Source organism: Palaemon carinicauda, chromosome 14, assembly GCF_036898095.1.
Source record: "Palaemon carinicauda isolate YSFRI2023 chromosome 14, ASM3689809v2, whole genome shotgun sequence".
NCBI lineage: Eukaryota > Metazoa > Arthropoda > Malacostraca > Decapoda > Palaemonidae > Palaemon > Palaemon carinicauda.
The window spans coordinates 123446892-123469378 of NC_090738.1; the positions used below are offsets into that span (position 1 = coordinate 123446892).

Below are 22487 nucleotides of genomic sequence, written 5' to 3' on the forward strand. Positions count from 1 at the left end.
TTTGCGATATCCAGTTCAGCTTTAAAAAAAAAATCACACTTTACAGTTTACCAAGGCAATTTAAAATAAAATTAAGCTATCAATAGGAACACAGTTTTTAATTTAAACTAAAATTAAAGACATCAATGAATTGATCTTCAATTGAAAAATGGAAATTTCATTGTTATTAAAAAAATATTCATGAATTACTTAAGTTAAATATTTTTCTTTGGTAACAAAATTAAGATTAATTAGATCCACACTATTCAACTCCTTATGGATTCAATCAATTTACCTGTAATTGGAACGGAAAAATAATTTTTAATGGGAACTGAACAAATGTTAATCGAATTAATGAAAAAATTAACTTTATAAGGGAAATTAAAAAGTAAGTACCCTTCAATGGGAACAAATATAATTAAGTTTTCAATGATTAAAAATATGCCAACATGCAATAAAGTTTTCAATGATTAATGAAAAAAAATATAATTAGAGAATAATTATTTGGCTCGAAAAAAGAAAATTGGTTTTCAATGGACTGAAAAGTATATTCATGAATCATCAGGAATTAGTTTTCAAAGCAAACAGAAAGATTTCATTTTCAATGGCAAACAAAACTAAAGATTTATCCTAGTCATTTTCAATCTAAACAGCTATTATCATCTAATAGAATAGAAGGTATTTTTAAGCATTTATAATTCACTTACAGTATGTCATGCATCTTGTATAATTTATTCGATTCATATCCACAAAAATTCACAAGCCATGCGCCCATATCATATCACTTGAAGTTCTACAGGAGCTCTTCAACTTGAAAACATTCGGAGATACAAGCAAATCAAACTGAAAATGACAAAGGTAAGATAGAATAAATACTGTAATAAAACAATTAATAGAATAAATACTGTAATAAAACAGAATAAATACTGTAGTAAAACAATAGAATAAATACTGTAGTAAAACAATTAATAGAATAAATACTGTAGTAAAACAATATAATAAATACTGTAATAAAACAATTGATAGAATAAATACTGTAATAAAACAATTAATAGAATAAATACTGTAATAAAACAATTATATAAATTAATACAGTAAGCAAAATAACATTTGTAATACTTTGATATCTATTACATATGAAACCAAACTATTTGTTGACTTTTGTGCTGGAAATCATAGGCATGGAATTCAGGTTAAGCCTACCATAGGCCAAAATTCAACTTACTAACAGGTTCTTGGAACCAACTAAGTTTGTAAGTTAAGGACCTACATATCTTAATTTGATTTTGAACTAAAGCAATTGATTTGGAAAAAACACTTATCATAAGTTTGGGACACAAAACTATCAAAACACACTGAACAGTCTACTGTCGTTTATTCTTAAAACTTCCTTTCTCTACACACCAGGTAAACATTGACAAAAATAAGATTTTTCCCCTATTCTCGTTATAATTCACATATCCTGTAGGTTACATCAAAAATAAAAAAGCCTATCCCAAGACTAAAAATAGCACGTGAGGAGGAGGAGGTAAGAAATCGAGTATACCAGTCTCCATGGAGCTTTAAAAAATAAAGTCCCAGATTTGAAATCAATGAACCCTCAATACCTGTGCCCTTCAAGGTACGCAAAAGTGTACTTGACAAGGTTACTTCACTTTTTTATATATTTTGACAAGGTTACTTCACTTTTTTATATATTTTGACAAGGTTACTTCACTTTTTTATATATTTTGACAAGGTTACTTCACTATACATTTCTCCAGTTCTAAACAGGGCGTTGTAATTATTCTGTAAATTTAACAGTTTTCTGTTGTGTAAAGGTGTGGAACAAACGTCAGCAGTTTATACATATACAAATATGTATACTTTGATTCTCAACCGTTTTTGATAGTTGTAATGCTAATGGACTAAACTGGAATGCTATAAAAATATAACATTTCAGTTTAGTCCATTGGCATTATAACTATCAAAAACGGTCGAGAGGTAAAGTATACAGTTTTCCTTACGTATAAACTGCTTTAACCTAGTTGTTCTCCCTTTATCCACATATTTACCTCAATTTAATTAACTGCTTCTATGTTCTTTTCAAGACATGCTGTGCATACTTCCGTTGACAATTAGTTGCTTTGCTTCTGTAATTTCTAGACGCAAATATTTTTGTGCATACCTCCAACCAACCAATCCTGAAAATAAGTTGTCTTTAAAATGCGGTTGACAAAACAATAAAATTATTTTTCCGAAAGTTTGTTCTAGTTCCATTCCAAAATTTATTTAAGAATTAATTGTACCAATCCTGAACGTTATTCCAGTAAAACTATAAAATAAAACATGAAAGAAAAAATAATTAATCTATCTTTCTATCTCAATTTAAGATTGCAACTATGACAAAGTTGTGTATGAAGTCCAGGCACACATCCGCAACAATCCTATCAAGGGCATTTTACCATTGTGTTTTGCATATATAAAAAAAATTGATTTTAAAATATACTATCATGGCATTAAGCAAGGCCATTAAATTTACTTACATTAAAAATATTATGGCATTAAAAAAGCCCAGTGAATCTTAAGTTTAAAATATACATAGCATTAAGCAAGACCATTAAAACGATTTACATAAAATATATCATGGCATTAAGCAACCCAATTGAATCAAAAGCTTAAACTCATTTCTTACCTATTTTGTTGTGTCGTACATTATCCATCACTCGTGACAAACTTTATCCAACCATAATCATAGTGTCCTGATTTTGAATCTTAGGTTTCCTTTCCATGGGCTACTTCTCCACATTTAATGTTTAATAACTGGTAGAAATCGACGTCCCTCTTCTTACACATCCTGTAAGTAAAGACGTATCAATACTCTGGTCTTCATAATATAGTTCTTTGCAAATTTAAAAAAGTGCTTCAGCTCAAGTTAGCACTAAGTTCATACCCGTAATCGTTCCATAACAGGAAGTTAAAAGGGTATGATATATAATTACTTCAAACTTTGTTGTAATACTAGCTAGTGATTAGGTCCTAAAGAAAAGCATCCATAAGGGTTTGTTTACAACTTGCAAGCAGATTCTACTATTGTCTCCCTAAATACTAAACAATGGACTTAAACATGTGTGTTCACATTAATCGATTCTTAATTTACTTTTTACCAACAAACATTTATTGAATCATAGCAAGAAAATAAAATACTTATCAATCGTTACATCAAAAATTTAATGACTAATTTCAACTGCCTGATTTGACAAGGGATACAATAGTAGTTTGAATCCATTATTATCGAAAATAAGTTTTTACAATAAGCTAAAGTTGCCATGTAATACAAATAGTAGGTACTTTTTTTTTTTGGTAATATCCATTACAGCTTTAAAATTAAATTATTCACACCTTACAGTTTTCAAAAGGCAATTTAGAATAAATCTAAGCTTTCAATAGGAATTGAGAAAGTTTTGAATTTAAACTTTTCAAAGACAATTTGTCTTCAATTGAAAAATGGATATTTTCCATGTTATTAAAAAAAGATATTCATAAATTAGTTAAGTTAAATTTGTTTGTGGTAATTGAAAATTGACATTAAAGATCCACTCTATTCAACTCCATATGGATTCAATCAATTTACCTTAAAATGGAACGAAAAAAAATATTTTGAATGGGAATTGAACAAATGTTCATCGAATTACTGAAAAAAATATTAACTTTGATTTTAAAGATTAATTACCCTGCAATGGGAACAATTAATAGATAATCAAGTTTTCAATATTTTATGAAAAATGGCAACATACAATTAAGTTTATGATTAATGAAAAATTTTATAATTTAATTATGTATTATTTGGCTTGAAAAGAGAACATATTGAATTTGTTTTCAATGGGAATGACAAGTATTCACGAATTATCAGGAATTAGTTTTAAAAGCAAACAAAATTATTTTATTTTCAATGGCAACCAAAAGTAAAGATTCATCTTGGTCATTTTCAATCTAAACTGCTATAATCTAACAGATGAGAAGGTAATTTCAAACATTTATAATTCACTTACATTTTGTCATGCATCTTGTATAATTTATTCGATTCATATCCACAAAAATTCACAAGCTGCGCGCCCATAACATTGTATCACTTGAAGTTCTACAGTAGGTCTTCAACTTTAAAACATTTGGAGATACAATCAAATCCAACTGAAAATGACAATGGTAAGATAGAATAAATACTGTAATAAAACAATTGATAGAATAAATACTATAATAAAACAATTGATAGAATAAATACTGTAATAAAACAATTAATAGAATAAATACTGTAGTAAAACAATTAATAGAATAAATACTGTAGTAAAACAATTAATAGAATAAATACTGTAATAAAACAATAGAATAGATACTGTAGTAAAACAATAGAATAAATACTGTAATAAAACAATAGAATAAATACTGTAGTAAAACAATTAATAGAATAAATACTGTAGTAAAACAATTGATAGAATAAATACTGTAATAAAACAATTAATAGAATAAATACTGTAATAAAACAATTAATAGAATAAATACTATAGTAAAACAATTGATAGAATAAATACTGTAATAAAACAATTGATAGAATAAATACTGTAATAAAACAATTATATAAATCAATACAGTAAGCAAAATAACATTTGTAATACTCTGATATCTATTTCATATAAAACCCGACTATTTGTTGTCTTTTGTAGCTGGAAATCATTGGCATGGAATTCAGGTTAAGCCTACCAGAGGCCAAAATTTAAAATTAAGCTTACTAAAAGCTTCTTGGAACAAACTAAGTTTGTAAGTTAAGGACCTTCTACATATCTGAATTTTGAACTGAAGACTAGGGCAATAAATTTGGGGAAAAAACTATCGTAAGTTCATAATACAAAATACTATCTAAACACACTGAACAGTCTACCGTCTGGTATATTCTTAACACTTCCTCTCTCTACACACCAGGTAAAAAATGACAAAAATTAAAAGATTTTCCCCTATTCTCTTGTTATAATTCACATATCCTGTAGGTTACATTAAAAAAAATAAATAAAACCTATCCCGAGACTAAGAAAAGCATGGGAGGAGGAGGAGGTGGTAAGAAATCGAGAATACCAGCCTTCATGGAGCTTTTAGAAAAAAAAAATTCCAAATTCGAAATTTCATAATTTTATTTCAAAATTAATGGACCTTCAATACCTGCGCCCTTCAAGGTAAGCAGGAGTGTACTTGAGAGCATCTGAGAAGATGAAGAGTACCTCATGGGAATAAAGTAATAAAAAAAAATGACAAAAATAGTTGTTTGTTGAAGAGTTTATGGTCATTTAAAAGAGATGGCACAAAAACCATCGGCAATGACAAGAATAACTCAAACGCTGAAAAAGTAGTCAGGATTGAAAAATGGAAAATACGAGAAGGGAACGAATACAAGGACGAATAAAGACGACTCATATCTTAGGGAAATAGTATACGGATTTTCAGTTAACTCCTCCCAATCGGAAGGAGTAAAAGGAAAGTAAAATTTCGAGGACGACTATCAGATTCAGTAAGTGCACTGATCAACTTGTATCATAGGACAAATACAATGAGCTCCCACTACACATCCTTAACACTGAAGATATTAAGGCGTTCAAGAGGAAACTGGAGACACTTATCCTCTAAATGCTTAGCTAATGTGGATTTGACAATAGACGAGCAATATGCTGTGTGAAATGTTGAATGCTTTGGAATGAGCTGAATGTGCTATATAGGATCAGAAAAGCCGCCCATAAAGGAAGGAGAGGAAAGGAAATTGTCAATAAGAACAGCTGGTTTGGGGTTGTAGAGATCGAATAGTAAAATTAAAATACAGCTGAATTTTGGCCAAGGTCAAGTATTTAAGTTTATGAGTGGAAAAGAAAATGCTGCGAGATTGGTTTTATTATCTTGAAAAGAATAACCATTGCAGGAAATGATTGCACTGAAACCAGGTGATGATGCTTATCCAACAAGATAGTTACTATTTGTTTTAAATATGAAAGGAAAACTTAATAGAAGATTAAGTCAAAGGAAGAATGTGTAAAATTATCTCTGAAGACATCTAAAGAAAGGTTACTAACTTGAAATCTGTGAAGAGTTATATTGAGATATTCTTGGAATCAGGATGTTCAGTTTGGAAGTAAATATCTATACAATATTCAGGAGAGAGAGAGAGAGAGAGAGAGAGAGAGAGAGAGAGAGAGAGAGAGAGAGAGAGAGAGATTAGGTGACAAACTTTAGTACCATTGGGAGAAGGTGAAATAGAGACCAAATTATAGCATGTAGAAAGGAAAATTAGAATAGTACTGTACCTTAGGGAAAGTTAAAAAAATATCAAAAACTAGACATTAAAACAAAAAAATACACGAATTACTGTAGCAGTATTTTCATTGGTCTTCTGAATCAAGGAAATTAACTTTAAAAAGGGGTGTTGAAATAGCAAAACTATCAATAAGACTACTGTTAAGTTTTAAAAAGACATGAATTCAAAAATTTGTAAGGCCCAGACCCATGTAGAATAAGAGAAATGAAAGAATGAAAGAGAAATGAAATAGACATGAAACAGAGGGCCAGTTTTCCTTGGAACATTGGTAGGGTGTTTTAAGTCATAATATACAAATGTAAAGGGAGAGGCAATGCGTGGAAATTAACGATTTTTGTTAACATGGTAAGACAATATTTGAGAATCATACATTAACAACGTTATGAAAATATTAATAAATCTTTTAAGAGGATTTTCTGAGAACTGCCAATTATGGTCTGAATTCTCGTTACAGATCAAAAGAGGATATCAAGCAATGAGTAATAATTATACAGCATATTTGTGGATCTTCTAAAGTAATATGACAAGAGTAATGAGAAATTAAATGGGCAGTATGAAAACAGGAGGTACTAGAAACACTTGAGTGATATGCCACTATAATGAGCATCTTGAGTGCAGGCTCGCAACTGGTTTTAGACCTGGATGATGTAACGCAGTGACGTCATAGTTAAATATTTTCAATTGTTCCCAGCAATTAGCTTAATCGAAAAAAAAAATCTATAGATGTATTTCTTCAATAACAGTAGCATCCAAAAACGATCAATGTTGATAATACATAAGACTCAAACGTAAGAGATCAACGATTTCGTTCATCAGGGATCGAGTTGAGCTTACTGCTGATTATCTACAATTTCGGAAGCTATAAAGGAGTATGTGGGGGTGGGGGGTATGTAGCTGTTCTCTGCAGGTTTACTAATGTTAACTGTTGTCTGAGAGGTGTGGTAGATATGCTTAGAAATGAGGAAAGGGGAAATGGAAAGGAGGGGGCTGACACTGTAAGAGACAAGCAAAGAAAATGGTGAATACAAAAGCAAAGGGAAATGTAGTGTCAGTTGAAACCGTAATGTGGTTGTAATTGAGGTATGAACAAGTCTATACCATCTCTTAAATAATGCAGTCACATGAAGTGTTCTGGATTACAAAATGTAAACTGAGTACAGAGTAAGATGATGCCAAACTTCAACAACAAGAGGAAATGGGGAAGATGGAGATGAGAACCCTGTTGTGATTAAAGAGGTGGTCTTAGAAAAGATAAATTTGAAACATTAGACTAGACACTTGACACAGCAGGGCCGTGAGGCAGGAATTGAAAGTGCGCGTTAGAATGCATGAAATCTAGACAAATTATTAAGTATAAATATCCCATTCGTATATTAGGCAGACTTCCAATTCGTACACAAGGCTTTGCTATTCTATGCAACAGAGGTAGGCCTACAAGGAAAATTGAACAGATTTGGAAGAGGTATGAAAATGTCACGATTCGTGACTGTAGTAGATTGCAAGGGGTGCATTATGAATTAAATTGCTCGAATGATGCCTTGTCCAGAAACTGTAAAAATTACAAGTACTGAAAAATTAGATGAATTCAATATTTGATACGAATGCATGAGGAAATTTTGTCAAAAGCTGTAGATGTGAAGTAGCACAACTAAGATCTCTAAAAAAAAAATCCAGAAAATTAGAACTATGATCTCTGGAAAGACCCAGAAAAATCCTGGGAAAAGTTTAAAATTAACACAGATCTAATAAGAATTCATGTCAAGAAAGAATGGTAGATATTTCACTTATTGACTAACCTCAAAAAGAGAAGCAGAGGTGACAGTGTTGTGGCGATGGACAGCCATAGGGCAAGAAACATTATAATATTTAAAGAGATTATTAGTTTTATAGAAAATAACCTGATGCTGCAGTACCCTGAGTATTTATTAATAGGGCCAGAATGTCTGACAAAATGGTGTTACAATTTCTTCCACATAATGGAAATCTTTATCGAATAAAACCAAAAATAAAAAAAATTTGAGCCCAAACCAATACACTACTTCTCATGCATTCCATCAAAACAAACCCTAATTATCACAATATTCACTGATTAAACACCAACTTTCAAAATAATCTCAAAATAAAGACTTCTCAAATAACCAATTCTCTAGAATCAAGCTTTAAAATATGCTTTATCAATCTACAAAAACAATCACCATGATGCAACGGTATGATGCAGTTACCACAGAGTCTAGTGCAGTGGTAACTTGTTCGCCTAGCATTCGCATGGCAACAGATAAATCCCAGCCCAGGACCGCAAGTTTAAGCTGCTTACTGAGGAGGCTTCTGCTGTAATTGGGCAACACAGTGGGGTTGGGCTTGCTAGGCTGACGTTCTGGTGAGCTATTCTGATGAGACGAACCGAAACCAGAAACCTTTAACTTTAATCTCAGATCTCTATTCATCTTGCATATTCTACAATCATACCAAATCGTCGACTATATAAGAATTTCTTAGGCAAAGTGGCTAATCAAACTAATATGATTAAAAAAGGCATTTAATATTCATGAAATAAACTACACTGACAAAGAAATGGATAACTCTGCTTCCTTAAATAATTATTCCAGTTTAAGGCCTAAACATTTATAACACATGTAATCCCATCTTTGTGAATGTAATGTCACTACAACAACTACGTACTGGCAGGACCTGTAGGAATGACCTAGACGGAAAAATTTGAGAGAGAGAGAGAGAGAGAGAGAGAGAGAGAGAGAGAGAGAGAGAGAGAGAGAGAGAGAGAGAGAGAGAGAGAGAGAGAGAGAGATAGTTAAATGTATAACACAGGAAATTAGAAAATGTTAAAAGACATTCACCAAAGCATATCCTGTCGTGGATTTCATAAGGAACCGTAGCTTCATCACAATCTTCAGCCTGATCAGACACTAAACCTTCTAAAGTTATCTTCATAAGGTAGACTTTTCACCTGACTGTTCCTCTTGGCATCCATTCCTTGAAAACAAAATTTAATTTAGAATATGCTAGATAAAACTTAAAATATGATGTACAATATTAAATATTCTCATTGCACATTTTGGAATTAAACTATACTTGTTATAATGTGTAATGTTGAGTAAAGTGGCCAATTCAGGCAATATGATTAAACATATATTCAAATATTCCTACAGTGCATTTCACTGTTAAATATTGCTTAGTTATCTACCTCATTTTGTATAATTATTATCATTAGAGAAAAAGAGGGTACGTTAACAAGAAAAAAGTACGAAAATAGAGGTAAGAAAACTAGAGAAAAAATTCGGAAAACTTTTAAAGCTTTGCATGTATGAACAGTGCTAAATTTAGTCCCTATCATCATTACACCACTGCCATTACAACGGTCTGCTTACTGGCATGACCTAAAATTACCCAGGATGCTTGATTTATATTTATGAATTCAAGCTATATTATCAGAGGATGGGGCCATTCAGGAAACTGAATCCAATGTCATATCTTATTGTATCCACTGCAGAGCGGCCTGATTACTTTCGTAGAGGTCCAAATATGTACAGATTGGCCCTGTTCACGCCCACGAAGTATGTGGTCCACTGGTTTGATGGGATGACCACATGGACAATCAGCACGACGGTGCTAAAAATTAATATCTAAATCAGGAATAAATGCAATAGAAATTTCCTGTCCAACAAATCAAGACGGGACTCAGCAGCTCAAGACCAGAGAGAACAATACTCTAAACGAGGCACAATGAATGAATTTAAACACTTCAGAGTAGATTGACCATCGAAAATCGAAGACTTTCACAATAAGTATTTATGTGCAATTGTGGAAGAAACCGAATCAGCTTCTCAAAAGTATATTTGCTATCAAGAATCACAAATAAAATCTTATAAGTCAGAACTTAGAAATATCATGAATGCCACTACCCTCGACCTACTTACAGTCATGCTTTGAGTTGTAAGGGTTCAACTTCATGCTCCATAGTTTGCACCATGTACTAATTTTAGCAAGATATCGAAGGGATTCAGCAACTCCATATCTACTTAGATGGAATTGATGCAAAGAGTAGCATCATCCGCATATGCCACGAGCTTTTTTCTAGGCCAAACCACAAGTCATATGTTTATAATATGAAAAGTTATGAGTCAAGAACACTACCCTGAGGAACACTAGATATCACATTCCTATACAGAACTCCCTATGGTGTCCATCAACAACTCAGATTTATCACTTAAAAATTCAGTAACGGTGCTAAGAAAGACTCCTACTCCCAACTACGAGGGAAAAAAGGGACTCTTAATTACCACAGTCGAAGGCAGCACTAAAAGCAAGGCTAGTAACATGAACTTCTTGACCACAATCAAGAAATTTCTGTACAGCATTGTAGATTGAAAGAGAATCACATGCTCCAAAGCCTTTACTAAAGTCAAATTGAAAACAAGAACATTATTACCTACAGTAAACATATATAGACATTTTGCCAAAAGACGTCCCAAAACTTCAATAATATGGGAGTTATGGAAATTGGGTGGTAACAATGAGTAACATTACCAATTCTCCAAAATATGCTAATAGAATAAACTTGCCAACTAGCCAGTTTTCTCAGGGTCGTTACACAAATACCTTAGAATAGAAACTTGCTTAACGGTTTAGAGGTGTCAAAACTAACAAAATGTACTCCCAGTCTTTGCAACAGCATTGTCATAAAAGGGACTACTCACTGGTATGACCAGAAAGTATGAACTAGTGGGATATGTTACATTCAATATGAAATAGCAAATCCTTCTGTAAAACGCATTTTTGAGAGAGAGAGAGAGAGAGAGAGAGAGAGAGAGAGAGAGAGAGAGAGAGAGAGAGAGAGAGAGAGAGAGAGAGAGAGAGAGAGATACACATCAACCAACATATCCACCATCGACTTAAAGCAACTTACCGTGCATTCCCCAGCATCAAGCACCAACCGAGTCTTTTTCGTCATTAGACAACCGACAGTGTGAAAAATATTCTGCGAGCCGTCATCTTTACGGGCATTTCTTTAGTATCCACTGAAAAATAGAAGTCAGGCATTAGCTAGCAGCATTTTAATCTGTAACTATTCATAGTACATTTCCCTAATGTCAAATGTCAAAGTTTGTTCACGTTTCAATTTACCATTTATTACCACCACCCGTGGGGTACTTCATAATTTTTTCAATGATAGTATTATACAGTACAACCATTCTTAGAAAAAACTTCCTAGTATATCAATAAGACAATCACAAAGCCTAGGCTAAGGAATAGTAGTATTCAATATAAAAAATTTACCTTCGTTGCTGAAGCTATCTGAATTATATACAGGTACAAATTATGCAACCAATATTGGACGAGAAATAGGTAAGGCTGTAGTAGGTATAGTTCATCTTCAAGAAATGTTTTCTTAATTGAATATAATTAAACATCTAATAATAGCAAGAACTAGAAGGGCACTCAGTAGAGCTCAGACCTCCAGCTTATTTATGGACCTATTGCTCGACCTTAACCTTTGACCTTGACATATATTAATTGGCGTGGATTTTCACACTCAAATATGAACAAGTTTGAAGTCTCTGACAACTATGTCCAAACTTACGGTTGATTACGTGAATTAGACAATTTGCTTGACCGTGAACTTGACCTTCCAAATTTAATAATTTCCAGGCTTTTACATAAAAATTTAATCCCTGCAAGTTTCATTACTCTACGATCAAACAAACGCACACAAAAGGGCGAAAACTACCTCCTTCCAAGGGTACCTATATTTAACAAACCGTCATCTCCAAGTGTACAGTAAAAATTAATGAAATTGCAACTAAAGTAAATTTGTTATTTAAAAAAATTAATTCTCAACAAAACTGCTATGAATACCTGATACCTAACAGCTGTACCAGCCCATTACAGAAAAAAATAGATTCTCTAATTGATATTTTACTTAATTTCGTCACCAATTATATGCTGATTTATAAACATAAGAAATTAGACCGATTAAATGTTAAGATCGTTAACCTGCTAACCTACAGCTTCATTAATCCTTTAAGTACAATTGAATTATATTAGTACTGTCCAAGGCTTTTGCTGTACAACACCTGGAAATCTTCTGGAAAAAATCATTAGGATTTTGAACTAGTAAAACCATTATAAAATCCCTGAATCCATAGATTGATCACAAAAAAAGTAACTACATGTCATGGTCTAGAATAAAAAAAACACTACACTTCTTAGAATCAATAAGAAACAAATCCAAGAGTTGAAAAAAGCAGGGATTCCTTTATCTTTTCATAAAATTTGGACAATATGGTCATGAGTTGAGCTCAGGGAGATCATTCAGTGCCGAACGTAACCGGGTTTAAAACCACATATTTGCACTGAAGTATGAGTTTAGAGGTTGGACACCAGGGTGGAAAGAGGAACGGAGATCAAATAAGTAAAAAAGGGGGGTTAATAAAAGGCCAATAAGGGGGTTCAAGTAAAAGGGCAATAAGGGGGTCAAGTAAAATATCAATAAGGGGGTCAAGTAAAAGGCCAATAAGGGGTAAAAGGGCAATAAGGGGGTCAAGTAAAAGGCCAATAAAGGGGTCAAGTAAAAGGCCAAAAGGGGGATCAAGTAAAAGGCCAATAAGGGGGATCAAGTAAAAGGCCAATAAGGGAGATCAAGTAAAAGGCCAATAAGGGGGTCAAGTAAAAGGCCAAAAAAGGGGTCAAGTAAAAGGCCAATAAGGGGGTCAAGTAAAAGGCCAAAAAAGGGGTCAAGTAAAAGGCCAAAAAAGGGGTCAAGTAAAAGGCCAAAAAGGGGGTCAAGTAAAAGGCCGAAAATGGGTCAAGTAAAAGGACAATAAGGGGTCAAGTAAAAGGACAATAAGGGGTCAAGTAAAAGGACAATAAGGGGGTCAAGTAAAAGGACAATAAGGGGGTCAAGTAAAAGGACAATAAGGGGGTCAAGTAAAAGGCCAATAAGGGGGTCAAGCAAAAGGCCAATAAGGGGGTCAAGCAAAAGGCCAATAAGGCGGTCAAGCAAAAGGCCAATAAGGGGGTCAAGTAAAAGGCCAATAAGGGGGTCAAGTAAAAGGGCAATGAGGGGGTCAAGTAAAAGGCCAAAAATGGGGTCAAGTAAAAGGCCAATAAGGGGGTCAAGCAAAAGGCCAATAAGGCGGTCAAGCAAAAGGCCAATAAGGGGGTCAAGTAAAAGGCCAATAAGGGGGTCAAGTAAAAGGGCAATGAGGGGGTCAAGTAAAAGGCCAAAAATGGGGTCAAGTAAAAGGCCAATAAGGGGGTCAAGTAAAAGGCCAATAAGGGGGTGAAGTAAAAGGCCAAAAAAGGGTCAAGTAAAAGGCCAAAAAAGGGTCAAGTAAAAGGGCAATAAGGGGGTCAAATAAAAGGCCAAAAAAGGGGTCAAGTAAAAGGCCAATAAGGGGGTCAAGTAAAAGGCCAATAAGGAGGATCAAGTTAAAGGCCAATAAGGAGGATCAAGTAAAAAGGCCAATAAGGGGGTCAAGTAAAAAGGCCAATAAGGGGGTCAAGTAAAAGGCCAATAAGGGGGTCAAGTAAAAGGCCAATAAGGAGGTAAAAAAAGGCCGATAAAGGGGTCAACTAAAAGGCTAATAAGGAGGTCAAGTAAAAGGCCAATAAGGGGGTCAAGTAAAATGCCAATAAAGGGATCAAGTAAAAGGCCAATAAAGGGATCAAGTAAAATGTCAATAAGGAGGATCAAGTAAAAGGCCAATAAGGGGGATCAAGTAAAAGGCCAATAAGGGGGATCAAGTAAAAGGCCAATAAGGGGGTCAAAAAAGGCCAATAAGGGGGTCAAGTAAAAGGCCAATAAGGGGGTCAAGTAAAAGGCCAATAAGGGGGTCAAGTAAAAGGCCAATAAGGAGGTAAAGTAAAAGGCCAATAAGGAGGTAAAGTAAAAGGCCAATAAATGGGTCAAGTAAAAGGCCAATAAATGGGTCAAGTAAAAGGCCAATAAGGGGGATCAAGTAAAATGTCAATAAGGGGGATCAAGTAAAAGGCCAATAAGGGGGATCAAGTAAAAGGCCAATAAGGGGGTCAAGTAAAAGGCCAATAAGGGGGTCAAGTAAAAGGCCAATAAGGGGGTCAAGTAAAAGGCCAATAAGGGGGATCAAGTAAAAGGCCAATAAGGGGGATCGAGTAAAATGTCAATAAGGAGGATCGAGTAAAAGGTCAATAAGGGGGTTGAGTAAAAGGCCAATAAGGGGGTCAAGTAAAAGGCCAAGAAGGGGGTCAAGTAAAAGGCCAATAAGGGGTCAAGTAAAAGGCCAATATGGGGGATCAAGTAAAAGGCCAATATAGGGAGTCAAGTAAAAGGCCAATATAGGGGGTCAAGTAAAAGGTCAATAAGGGGGTCAAGTAAAAGGCCAATAAGGGGGTCAAGTAAAAGGTCAATAACGGGGGGGTCAAGTAAAAGGCCAATAAGGGGGTCAAGTAAAAGGTCAATAACGGGGGGGTGTCAAGTAAAAGGTCAATAACGGGGGGGGTGTCAAGTAAAAGGCCATTAACGGGGGGTCAAGTAAAAGGCCATTAACGGGGGGTCAAGTAAAAGGCCATTAAGGGGGGGTCAAGTAAAAGGCCATTAAGGGGGTCAAGTAAAAGGCCAATAAGGGGTCAGGTAGGAATCCAGGTGATGCCTAGCAGGAACACTCATTCCAGTCTTGGATCCGACAAAGAATACATGACAATATGGGAAGACCCCTTCTAAAGAAAGTAAGGCATAAAGGAAATATATTAAGCGTTGACAAATGGAAAAACCAGAACAATCTTGACTGAAAATGCCAAAACCATACCCCACATATATATATGAAAAAAAAACCACGTCTGTACAATAACTAAATTTGGCTAATGTACCTAAGCCTGTAAAGCAAGGTAGGACAAAAATACGTTTAATTTGGTGCTAAAGGGATACTGCAAAAACCCTTAAAATGAAAATAAAAAATGCCCATAAGCCCCAATTCTGAGACTTGGGAGGCCATTCACTGTCCAAGACAACTGGATAACACCCTGCAGATGTACAATGAACAGAACAGGAAGACGAAAGCAGATAAAAAGATAGGAACCTGGAAGGTAGACAGAAGGTTCAAACAGGAGTGACGTTAGTGGCTGAAGGTACGCTACTCAGACCTCCAAGTAAAGCCTACTGTTTGATGAACGAGATGCACTGATGGCACTACTCATAGGGAAAGTGCTCAGTAGCAGGTAATGCAGTGCGCAGATCAGGGGTCACTGACTAAACCACTGCAAGGCAAACTATTTTCGCATAACTATCGTAGATAGACAAACATTTTTGCCTTTGGCCACGCCCCCCTAACCTACACTTTCATCCGAATTTTAATCGGAAATTCTCCGTAAGAATATACTGTTAGCCATATTTCAGTAATACAAGCGACCATAATTTTACCACACTATTATATTTTACGGGTTAGTGACCGTAAAATCACTCCTTTACGTTAATATATCAAGTTTTTAAAACTGTAAATGCACGGCAACATTCCAGAATTTTTAGTTTTTTACGGCAAGTTTTAACAGTATTCTAACTGTAGGACTTATGATTATCTACTGTTAAAACAAGATTGGTGTTAAAATGGGTAAACTAGAGATTCTTGACAACTAACATTTCTAAAATTGTCGCTAAAACCATACAAAACCATATTCCACCTTTAGAATTCCCTTTTAAGCAATCGACAATTTTCTGGAATAAAGATTGTCTAAAGTCGTCACAAATTCTTTGTTAGCAATTACAACAAAGGTATTGTTTCACGAGAAATTTTGGTGATATGGGACCAGTTATTGAGAGCTACGGAAACAGGAATCTTAATTGGTAGTCTCAATTTTCTGAAAAATAACCGAGCATCGTTCATAAAGAGGACCTACTTTAACTTTGTCCGTGCTAAGTAACTTTTGATAAAACTGTATTCGGAAAAAAATCCGTTTCTTAAGGAAATCTCAAGTTTGGAAACTATGTTTATCAGTAACTTATAATACGCCATGAATAAGAATTACTGCGTTTACTCGGATATGATAAAATCAATGCAAAATATATTCAGACAGCATCTGAAACGTTGAAATCGCTTCCAGTCGAATAAAATTAATGCAAAAACTATTGAGACAGCATCTGAAACGTTGAAATCGCTTCTAAATGTATATAATTAATGCAAAAACTCTATTGAGAGACTGTATCTACAGTAATAGCTATGCTTTAAAGTTCTTTAGTATTCAGTTAGCCTATAAGTAACCATTCAACCAGGTCTCTGAATATGGCAAGACGAGATTTAAAGACACCTTCACCTTTATAGGCCTAGTTTCATGAATAATTGAGCTATGTTAAAGGTGTGCTCAATTTATGGAACAGGAAAAAAAATGCCAATGGCTTGTTCTAAATGAAATCTTTAAACCAGGTAAACAGTATATTAATTCATCTCGTTACTTATTACTTCATTGTACCTAGTTTTTTGTTTATGAATTAAATTAAAAAATATATATATATATTTATATAATTGCCATATATTTTGTTTAAACTAAAATTAAAAGTATAAGAACGTACCTGCTCCTTTGCCCAAAATTACCTTCTACCGAAGACGATCGCTTTAGCAAATAACACGGCCCAATATTAATATTTATGTATTAACACTTAAGAATACGGTTTTAATAAAAAAAAAAAAAAAACCACCACTTACCTACTAACTGTAAAACCCAAGAGACACACTTCTACACGCACTTAAAAACAGACGAAAATTTCGTTAAAATCGCAGGCAACTTCCAAAGTGAACAGCGAAACTATAGCCAGTGATAATTTCAAGGACAACGGAGAACTAAGTGAAAACGGAAAAGAAACTTCAACTTTATGATCCTTGATTAAAATCAATCTTTACCGCTAAGTTGAATCACTTGGTCATAATTTTAGTCAGTAATTATTATAAACATATTAAATTATATAAGAAAATTATTAAATTTATATAAAATGAGCATTAAATTGTTTTCAGATAAATCAACAAAAATTATTATTATTATTATTATTATTATTATTATTATTATTATTTTTATTATTTTTATTATTATTATTATTAGCCAAACAGGATGTTACAAGCCCAAGGGCTCCAACAGGAAAAGTAGCCTAGTTTAGAAAGGAAATAAGGCAGTAAGAAATAAACTATATATACGATTACTCAAAAATATTGAAATATTTTATAATCAGTAACATGCACAAAGAACAATATGAAATTAACATCCAGATCAGGAGTAAATGATACGGGGTAATTTTAAGTAACTGTTACTTTATTTCAAGCTATTATTACATTCATCATCATCAAAATCACCACAATTATTATTCCTCTTAAAAGTTTTAATTTGGTAAATATTTACCAGATTAATGTTACTTTTTTTACCTTTTTTTTTTTTTTTTTTTTTGCAACGTCATACAATAGAGCTAATATTTTACCTGTTTTGTATACTCTATTGAAATCATGCTAATTTTTACTTAATGGTTTATTGAATAGATTTCACAGTAGATCTAGCCATATTTAATTTTTATGTTTAAAATAAAATTTTCGGTTTTTTTTTTATCTTCATCGTGTAGATTATACACGGAACTTATTTTACCAGGCATGTGATATTAAATGTTACGATTTTTCTTATTGAAAATTTCAGCCTCTGGAAAAGATGGGCCTGCATGCAAGGCTAGTCAACATTTACGAATATTTCTAAACTACCGAGATATTTAGGTAACCTGACATGAATCTGGATGTTCCTATTAGAAAAGTAGATTTACGTTTTCTTTCATTCTAGGTATTACGAATATAGAAAACGTAATTAAATATTTATTTGGTAACTTCAATAAATTTAAAATAAATGAAAATCAGTTGAAAATAAACGATTATTACAGATTACATGTATCATTCAAAAATACCAAGTAATTAGGTTGAATTAGTGGTACAATTTAATATTAAATATGATTTTCTTAACCTAGGATAGTGGACGGCAAGGGCCACCACACCTTTTAAAATCTATCGGTGTGATTTATTTTAATGATGTAGCATATATAACGTAAAGTATAGTTAATAAGGGCAACTAAATTCATAATAAATCAAAAGCAATTTAATGGGGGAAACGTTTCTGGTCAAAACTACAACCCTGGATGGCAAAGAAGGATGCTATAAGCCCAAGGACTCCAACAGGAAAAATTAACATTTAAGTGTGTCTGACTTACTTGCCTTTATGCAGGAAAAAAATAAACTTCTTGCAGATGTAAGTGGAACTAAAACTGGAGAATAGGCCTAAACTGGCAGCAAAATTTCTTAAACATAGGCAGTACTGAACACAGAGTGAGTTGTAAAACTACTAATGGTAGAGAGTGGAACATTTCCTTCGATGAATGATCAGATTGCATGTCTGTTACTTATTCAATATGTTATTCATTAGGTCTTTAATATCAGATGAGACAAGAGAAGTTATTAAGGCGAGTTTAAGCTCAATCTATATGAAATACTTAGACATTCTTTCAAACTGTTCAATCAAACTTGTAAACTGATTCCCGATATTTTTTTTTTTTTTTTTTTTTTTTTTTTTTTTTTTTTTTTTTTTTTTTAATTTGTAGCAGATTTCCACGGTCTGCAGTTTGCCCACCCCTGGGCTAGGCCAAAGTAGGCCTATAGAGCTAAATAATGCAAAACTTGCTTATCATTGATGCAGGTTTAATGATTAAATTCATGACTTTAGTCATATCGATGAATGTATACAAATCAACTTTGTAATTAGTGCATTTTTAATCAAATAAAGTTTCTCTCTATTTCTCAGAGTATCTTGGAGAAGTAGGTCAGATGCGTGGTGCCGTTGGCGCTGAAAAGATCCATATCCAGTAGCAATTCTCCGTTGTCCTTTTTCCGCTTGCTCATGTCCATCCTTGCAATCTCTCGGTAGTCCAACTTTCTTACTATGTGATCGGTGACTATGTTCACTGCCTGGATGGTAGCGATGTCACAGCCCATCTCTCGTCCTTTTTTCTCGCTCATCTGGCGGAAAAGAAGAATGGGTTTTATTACGTGAGAGAAGAAGTAACTTTTCCCTTGTTCTTTACTTTACTTTGAGGACTGCTTTCATAGAACCTATACGTTCATTTTATCGTATACAGTCTTAGGTATTTTATATATCACACTGCATAACCTGTGTTTATTTTCAAATCTATATTACTGAAACACTTTAAGAACAAGAAAGGCTAGAAAATTTCCTGGTCAAAATTTTTGCCTTTCTCTCGTCTTTTATATTGGTCAAAATGGCAAGAAGACAATCTGAGATAAAATCATCCCATTCTGATAGATCGAATATAAATAAAAGTTGTTATATCTGCCACAAACTTTTATGACCCGAATCTCATGACATTCACATTCATAGTAGAACTTATGAGAAGCAGGATACTCGGTCGTAATATACACCACCATTCTCCTTGCCCTTGGAATGGCATCCCGTTTCAAAATGATCGGTTTTTCGAAACGTGGAATAAGGAGTTGAGACAAATGCCTCATTTGAGAGACCAAAGTTTCTGAGAATAATAGAATATCATACTGTCTGGAGGAAACTGTAAGATCCATAATATTGCCATACAGTCCACGAACTTTGTAATACATTAGTCGGCACTGGCTAAGTCTAGGGTACACTGGTCTGAAAATGTGTGGAATATTGCCATACAGTCCACGATAACTGCAATACACTAGTCAACACTGGCTAAGTCTAGGGCTAACTGGTCCCAGATTTTGTGCAATATTGCCATACAGTCCACGATAACTGCAATACATTAGTCGACACTGGCTAAGTCTACGGCACACTGGTCTGAAATTTTTTGCAATATTGTCATACAGTCCACGATAACTGCAATACATTAGTCGACACTGGCTAAGTCTAGGGCTAACTGGTCCCAGATTTTGTGCAATATTGCCATATAGTCCACGATAACTACAATACACTAGTCGACGCTGGCTAAGTCTAGGGCACACTGGTCCCAGATTTTGTGCAATATTGCCATACAGTCCACGATAACTACAATACACTAGTCGACGCTGGCTAAGTCTAGGGCTAACTGGTCCCAGATTTTGTGCAATATTGCCATACAGTCCACGATAACTGCAATACATTAGTCGACACTGGCTAAGTCTACGGCACACTGGTCTGAAATTTTTTGCAATATTGTCATACAGTCCACGATAACTGCAATACATTAGTCGACACTGGCTAAGTCTAGGGCTAACTGGTCCCAGATTTTGTGCAATATTGCCATATAGTCCACGATAACTACAATACACTAGTCGACGCTGGCTAAGTCTAGGGCACACTGGTCCCAGATTTTGTGCAATATTGCCATACAGTCCACGATAACTACAATACACAAGTCGACGCTGGCTAAGTCTAGGGCACACTGGTCCCAGATTTTGTGCAATATTGCCATACAGTCCACGATAACTACAATACACTAGTCGACGCTGGCTAAGTCTAGGGCACACTGGTCCCAGATTTTGTGCAATATTGCCATACAGTCCACGATAACTACAATACACTAGTCGACGCTGGCTAAGTCTAGGGCACACTGGTCCCAGATTTTGTGCAATATTGCCATACAGTCCACGATAACTACAATACACTAGTCGACGCTGGCTAAGTCTAGGGCACACTGGTCCCAGATTTTGTGCAATATTGCCATACAGTCCACGATAACTACAATACATTAGTCGACGCTGGCTAAGTCTAGGGCACACTGGTCCCAGATTTTGTGTAATATCTCCAGACATAATAAGAATTAAAGAAACTCATTATATGATATGATATGAAAAACAATATGGACTTGCCTATATATAAACCGACTCATAAAACTCAGACTACAAATAAAATGTTGAATAAATTTGGTCAACATAGCAGAGCCAACACAACATACAAGCCACAACATGGTGTGTAACACCTACCTTTATTAATTCAGCGCCAATTCCCCGTTTTCCGTAATTGGGATGGACACAAAGCAGCAATAACTCCAAGTTTTTCTTGAATTGACCACCACAGAATACATCGACATTCTTGCAGAAGTCCTGCATCAGCTTTGAGTAAAGATCAGCCTGAAAAGATAATGACATATGTATATGTATATATATACACATATCATATATATACATATATATATATATATATATATATATATATATATATATATATATATATATATATATATATATATATATTTATATATATGTGTGTGTATATATATGTATATATACTGTATATATACATATGTGTACATATATATATATATACTGTATATATACATATGTGTACATATATATATATATATATATATATATATATATATATATATATATATATATATATATATATATCTATACTGTATTTATAAGTGTATATATATTTATATATATACACACACACACATATATATATATATATATATATATATATATATATATATATATATATATATATATATATATATACAAGAAAGACAGATAATGAGAAAGGGGTATACAATGGAAGATGAAATATCATTGGAAGAAGAAAGGATAAATGAGGTGGAATCATTTAAACATATAGGAACTATGCTCTCCAATAAAGGATCTTTAGAATTGGAGTTTAATGAGAGATTGAAAAAAGCAAATCAGACAATGGCTAGGTCAAGTAAAATTTGGAAATCAAATCGCCTGAAATTATATATAAAAATCAGGCTATATATCAGTTTAGTGAGATCGGTGTTACTCTATGGACATGAGTCATGGCATGACAATGAAACAATCTCCAATAGATTTAGTAGATTTAAGAACAAAGCCCTCAGAAGGATATCGGGAGTTAAATGGCAGAAAAGGATTAGAAATGAAACTATAAAAGCGATTACCCGAGTGCCTTATGTGGATGAGATCATGGTGAGGGGTAGATGGAGATGGTTTAGGCATGCTCTTCGCACTCTCCAAGAGAGATTAGCTCACCAAACGTTTAGCTGGGCTCCACAAGGCACTAGAAGAGTTAGAGGACCCAAGCCTACATGGCTGAGGACTATGAAACGTGAACTAGGAGATGATGAATGGAGAAGTATTGATTTAAAAGCTCAAGATAGAGATGACTGGCGAAATCTAACCGAGGCCCTTTGCGTCAATAGGAGTAGGAGGAGATGATGATGATG

General features: G+C 33.9%; 1 protein-coding gene and 1 long non-coding RNA gene across 3 annotated transcripts in view; both read right to left on the reverse strand.

Moving 5' to 3' along the window:
• Positions 1-1958: 1958 nt before the first annotated feature.
• LOC137653308 (uncharacterized) lies at positions 1959-17059 on the reverse strand. Of its 2 annotated transcripts, XR_011046447.1 has the most exons (6): positions 16999-17059; positions 11232-11343; positions 9163-9298; positions 4011-4149; positions 2654-2815; positions 1959-2162 (listed from the first exon to the last, which is right to left on the reverse strand). It is a non-coding gene; the product is annotated as an uncharacterized lncRNA (long non-coding RNA). The 2 variants fall into 2 exon arrangements; XR_011046446.1 differs by lacking the exons at positions 1959-2162; positions 2654-2815 and having other exon boundaries at positions 3990-4149.
• Positions 17060-18174: 1115 nt separating this feature from the next.
• Positions 18175-22487, reverse strand: part of LOC137653309 (uncharacterized) — a 17884-nt gene continuing 13571 nt past the window's right edge. The window contains exons 4-5 of the mRNA XM_068386677.1: positions 21268-21414; positions 18175-19329 (exon numbers count right to left, since the gene is read on the reverse strand). Of these exons, the coding sequence (XP_068242778.1) occupies positions 19111-19329; positions 21268-21414 (366 nt within the window). The 3' untranslated portion in view covers positions 18175-19110. The remainder of the gene's footprint in view (positions 19330-21267; positions 21415-22487) is intronic.